The 6,040-nt window shown below is 33.6% G+C and overlaps 3 protein-coding genes across 3 annotated transcripts; all 3 read left to right on the top strand.

Annotated features, from left to right (window-relative positions):
- Positions 1-918: 918 nt before the first annotated feature.
- Positions 919-2,362, top strand: LOC115999593 (receptor-like protein EIX2). Its single transcript, XM_031239433.1, has 2 exons — positions 919-2,277; positions 2,324-2,362. Exons 1-2 carry the CDS (start codon positions 919-921, stop codon positions 2,360-2,362), a joined length of 1,398 nt encoding a protein of 465 aa, XP_031095293.1.
- Positions 2,363-2,508: 146 nt separating this feature from the next.
- LOC115999592 (receptor-like protein EIX2) lies at positions 2,509-3,093 on the top strand. Its single transcript, XM_031239432.1, has one exon. The coding sequence runs from the start codon at positions 2,509-2,511 to the stop codon at positions 3,091-3,093; it is 585 nt and encodes a 194-aa protein (XP_031095292.1).
- A 66-nt stretch (positions 3,094-3,159) lies between these two features.
- LOC115999590 (receptor-like protein EIX1) lies at positions 3,160-4,682 on the top strand. Its single transcript, XM_031239431.1, has 2 exons — positions 3,160-3,832; positions 4,489-4,682. Exons 1-2 carry the CDS (start codon positions 3,160-3,162, stop codon positions 4,497-4,499), a joined length of 684 nt encoding a protein of 227 aa, XP_031095291.1. The 3' UTR covers positions 4,500-4,682.
- Positions 4,683-6,040: the final 1,358 nt, after the last annotated feature.

The raw sequence follows: 6,040 nt of genomic DNA, 5'->3' as shown, positions 1-6,040 counted from the left end.
ACTATATAGATGCAACAGTACATTACTAAATGACATGTAATTCTAATTTTTTTAAAAAAATTGAGAAATATATCTTATAGTATTCACTATCTATTATTGATTGTAAATAGATGTTTTATTGTATGTACTGTTAAAATATACCCAAACACAATTGTATGAAATATATTACTCATCACATTGTTTTATAACATATTTTGTTGCAAATCACTGCTTCAAATCGCGATTTACCAAACATGCCCATTAGCTTATTTTGAGAAATATTACCAAATAGAGTTTGTAACTTATATATTATGGATTCTAGTTTAAAATAAGCTAAACTCCTAAATAAGTTATGTGGAAGCAGAGCCTATGCCTGTAATGCAAAGTCACTGATGAAGAAACGTAGAAGCACGACAAAATAGACTTTATGATATCAGTCTTACAAAGTCATTGTAGTGGATTAGAACAGTTGGTGACGATGACCACATAGCTTGGCGAAGACTGGACTTTAATTGCAGCCAGCTGCGTACTAAAAGTCTAAAATTGAAGCATCATTTCCACATTAACATAAATTCACCAAAATTATAGAGATCATCAGCCAAATACTTTGTGGTCTAGTGGCACCCGATTGCACCCCACATGAGAAGAGAGGATTGGTTCGAACTTTGGTTGAGAAAGTAGTTATAAATAGATACTACATCCTAGCAAGATAGGCAAGAAGGAATATAGAATCGGTCAACACGTTATTATTTTATTTTTTCTTAATTAAAAGATATTTAAGATGGAAGGAAAATATAGAGGTAGGAAATTTTTGGAGAAAACAATACGTGTCTTTATAGTATAGGAGATTGACAAGTCTACTAGTCCATCATTACGCGTATATGTTGCTTCTATATATTTTGTTCCCATGCATGTACTAAATTAAACTCTTAAGGAACTATGAAACATTGTGCTTACACTCTACACACCATGAGACACACCACTTTCAATATTATGCTACCATTTGTTTTTCTTCTCTTGATTTGCAAATTTGAGTATTGTTACTCAAATAATGTTGCCTGCTTTGAAAGAGAACGAGATGCTCTTCTCCGGTTCAAGGAAAGCCTAATCGATAAATCAAATCGTCTTTCCTCATGGACTGGTCTTGACTGCTGTAAATGGGAGGGAATTTCTTGCAGTTTGACAACTGGCCATGTCCTGAAGCTTGATTTACACAATACGATTGCAGATGATCATTTTCAGAATGGGTATTATAGTGGTTTGCCAGCGAACTATAGCAATAGTTGCTTGGGAGGTGAGATCAATCTTTCACTTGTCAATTTAGCACATTTGAATTACCTTGATTTGAGCTTGAACAACTTTTCTGGAATTCAAGTTCCAAAATTCTTAGGATCCTTCAAAAACTTGAGGTATCTTAACCTTGGAAGCTCTAATTTTGTGGGAAACATTCCCACCAACCTCGGAAATCTTTCAAGTTTAGAGCATCTCAATCTAGGGACATCACTTGGGTATCCTATTTCTAATTATTTGACTTCAGATAACTTGAACTGGTTGGCTAACCTTTCTTCTCTAAAAAGTCTTGACATGCCCGGGATTTCCATTTGTTGTGATGAAAATTGGTTGAGCACAATCAACAACCTCATGTCTTTATCTTCTTTAAACTTAAAAAATTGTGGCCTTAACACAACCAATCCTCCTTCCCATGTTAACTCCACTTCCCTCACTTCCCTTGATCTCAGTGGAAATAGTTTGGATTCCACAATATTTCCATGGTTGTCGAATCTCACAAGACTTGAGCATCTCAATTTATTTGGCAACCAATTTATAGGCAGACAAATTCTTTTGTGCAAGTTGCACAATTTGGTGTCATTAGATCTCGGTGCGAACCATTTTAATGGTTTAATTCCCGATTGTCTTGGAAACTTGACTTCTTTAACTTCTCTCAGTTTAAGAGGGAATAGCTTTACAGGTTCAATTCCGAATAACTTAAGTCATCTTTGTAGCTTGCAATTCCTTGATGTCTCTGAAAATAAGTTGACAGGTTCCATTCGAGTTCCATCTAACTGCCCCTTCTATAGATTGAAAGATTTGATCTTACATGATAACAATTTCAAAGGTGAACTTCCTGATTGGTTGTACAAGAATAAAAATCTGGAAACTCTTTCTCTCTATTCAAATTCCTTCTCTGGTCCAATAGTAGATTCAATTGGGAACTTGTCAATGTTAAATGGGTTGTTTATTGGTGGAAATAAGTTTACTGGTAGCGTGCCTTCAAGTATTGGAAAACTTTCAAACCTTGTAGGATTAGATATATCAGATAATTTATTTACTGGTGTTGTCTCAGAATCCCATTTTTCAAAACTTAGTAAGCTCAGCCAATTGAACATATCTTCAAATTCATTTGTTTTGAATGTAAGTTCCAATTGGGTTCCTCCATTTCAACTCCAAGGCCTTTACATGGAATTCGTCAAAATTGGTCCTCACTTTCCTCATTGGCTTCGTACTCAAAGATATGTTCAATTCTTGTTCATGTCTAATGCAAGTATCTCAGATGTTATCCCAGATTGGTTTGGGGATGTGTTTTGGAATTGCGATGATATAGATCTTTCTAATAATCATATAAGAGGAGAGCTTCTCACAAAATTTCGTTTTGAAGGTTACAAGAAAGCGTTGACTTGGTATCTTCATCTTTCAGAAAATTATTTGACTAGTGAAATACCAAAGTGGTTATGTAGCTTAACAGATTTAAGGCTCTTGGATCTTTCTACAAATAAGTTTTCTGGAGAGATACCACCATGTTTAGGAGAACTAAAAAATTTGAAAGTTGTTAATTTGGCAAACAATCATCTATATGCCCACATTCCAAATTTGTTTGGATCTCTATATTACTTGCGTTCTCTAAGCTTGCGAAACAATGGACTTCGAGGCAAACTCCCTTCAAGTTTGCAGAACTTAAGAAGTTTGGTATTGTTGGATTTAAGTGAGAATGAATTAGGGGATGTTATTCCCTCATGGATGGGAGAAAAGCTAACAAGTATGAGATTTCTTGTATTGGATGCAAATAATTTCTATGGGGATATTCCGCTGCAACTTTGTCAACTACCTAATCTTTAATTGTTGAATTTGGCACATAATAATATATCTGGGTACATCCCTCACTGTTTTGACAACTTGACGGGAATGATTTCTGATGGATCAGATTACCTTGGTTATGGTATTTTTGATGGAAGGGAATATGATGATGAAATTTATGAGGATATAAAAGGATTAACATTGCAGTATAATAAGACCATTCCTTTTTTGATATCTATAGACCTTTCTGGGAATCACTTAATTGGAATGGTCCCTGTGGAGTTAACAAGGTTGCATGCCATAAAGAATTTGAATCTTTCTGGAAATCATCTAAGTGGGGTTATTCCTAAGAGTATTGGTGACTTAAGAAATATTGAGTCTCTTGATTTATCAAGGAATGCATTATCTGGTCCCATTCCTCCAAGTTTATCATCTCTAAGCTTTATAAGTTACTTGAACTTGTCATTCAACAATTTATATGGAAGAATACCAACAGGAAATCAACTTCAGACCTTGAATGATCCATCTATTTACATTGGCAATGAAGGCCTTTGTGGTGCCCCGCTTCTAAAGAATTGTTCAGGTGATGTACCATCTTTTGTTAGTCAACCTACAGAAACTGGTAGTAATGATGATCATGAGTTTTTCATGTGGTTCTATGCTGGTTTGGGACCTGATTTTTTTGTTGGATTTATTGGAGTGTTAAGCATTTTATTGTTCAAGACATCTTGGCGTCATGCGTCCTTCAAATTCTTGGGAATGGCTTACAACAAAATATTATGTAAGTAATTTTTTCATCAAAGGCTAAAGGTCACTTTACTATACTATACACGCATGCACTATATACATGTAACATCTCATCTTATATGAATGTTAAGGAGGTTAATGTGGATTGATTTGGATACAAAGTATAGGAAATTATGAAATATTAGAAAATCAAATAAGTTTTAATGGTTAGTAGATCGCTATAATAAATTATTATATTGTGAATAAGATATGTGTTTTCGGAATAATAAGTTATGCTGATATTATATACTCCGTATATTCATTTTTTGTCAAGTTAAAATGTAAATTTATGAGGTGAAATCAAATTTTTGAAATGTTCAATATTTTGATATAGTAGTGATTGACTAATTGATCAAAAAATCTGAAGGATTATCATTTATTTAGTTATAATTCATTCTAAAATAATAGATTTTTATTTTTTAAATTTAAACACCGCTAAGAATTTATTTATAATGTTTAGTCGCTACTAAATGACGAATGTACTTCTAATATAAAAATTGAGAAATATATCTTATGAAACACTATTGTTGATTGTAAACACACAATTGTTGATTGTAAACAGTTGTTTTATTGTACGTAAACACAATTATACTAAATGCCAATTGTATGAAATATATTACTCATCACATTGTTTTATAACAAATTTTGCAGGTCAGTGTTGATACCTAATGCAAATGCAGATGAGTGTTTGTACTGTGTGCTCGTTGTATTTGTTTGGTTTGACCACAGGTTTATAGATTAAATATAATTGAATGAAACTCAGACAATCTCATCTACATGTTCTGGGTGTTGATGTAGTTTTTGTATTTTGGACTACCATTTATGATAATGCCTTCCTTTTTTTCCTTCTTTTTTTCTTTTTTTGATTTTGGATTTTGGTATGTTGCTTCGTATCTAATGAAGGTTGTTGTGATGAGATTTGCAGTTGATGTTTGTCTTGATCTATATGTATGTAATTTATTAGGAAAAAGTGTAGAATTAGACACCTAAATCGGGTGAATAGTGCAATAATTAAGCCTCCTAACTTAAAAAAGCTTCATTCAAACTCTCTAAACTGGTAAAATTGTTCAATCTTACGCATATGTCCCGAGCTAATAAATTACTATCGCATAGTGTCCAAAGTCTTCCATCTTCGCCATAAATAAATGTGATTTTTATAAGGAAAGGAAAGGGGGCATATGCCAGACCGCTTGCATGCCAACACGTATCGTGCATGCAGTAGGCGTGCTCGAGAAGAGCGCCTCACTAGCCACGTGTGCGAAGATGCCTGAGTGCCCACTAAAATGATTAGTCCACGGTCGGTGACCCAAGCGTAAAGTGATCTTGGTCAGGATGACCGTCCCGACCTTAACTAGTCAAGTTTGGCGCTCAGGCCATGCAAGCCAACTATAGTTCTTGGTCGGCTTAATCCTGAGCTCTATGTCGGGTAGGTCGGACCTGGTTGGGAATAGTCATTTTCGGTGACCTGAACGGATACCGATCAAGTGTGCTATACGTAGGGGTACTAAGTATATTCCCAATCAGTATCATTTATTCAACATTCGAAATTTGTGTTGGTTTGCATTAGTATATATATACAATTTATTTAAAAAAAAAAAAAGAATTGTATATAACATATCTATATCTCTTTAAAACTCTATAGTTTCTTCTCGTTAGTTCGCTAGCTTTTATACCTAAAGATTACGAGTAGATTATTGCCAATATCTTCTTGATCGAACTACACGTGCAGTTTATCAAGTGCACACAATCGAATTCGTAAGCTTGCAATAACTCCAATCCTAAGTGTAAAGCCACGTATTTACTTGCACAATTTACTTAATGCACGCCATTAGATTCGTAAGCGGACCACAACTCCAATTATAAGTGCCAAACCACATATTTGCTTATATTCCTGTCAACTTCATACAAAGTTGTGGCTGTTGGTTATTCAAACACATTACTTATTAACTTTTTATTTTAACGGTTGAAATATTCGATTTACTCTATGGAATGATAATATGTTAGTGCAAGATCTAATTTTATATATTTTTATTTTATGTGTAATATTGTCCATATTGTTAATTTTATGTATGTTTTATAAAGTTACCTAAAACAATTAAGATTGAAATAAATTCAAAGAATAAAAAAAATATTTGTGATTTTTAATAACTACCAGTCATTTAGCAGTGAAAAAGGGATGATATAACATTTTCATTTTCCGTAG

The sequence above is a fragment of the Ipomoea triloba genome, chromosome 12 (genome assembly GCF_003576645.1).
Source record: "Ipomoea triloba cultivar NCNSP0323 chromosome 12, ASM357664v1".
NCBI classification, from domain to species: domain Eukaryota; kingdom Viridiplantae; phylum Streptophyta; class Magnoliopsida; order Solanales; family Convolvulaceae; genus Ipomoea; species Ipomoea triloba.
The sequence above is the reverse complement of the archived record's forward strand: the minus strand, read 5'-3'. Positions and strand labels throughout refer to the sequence as shown.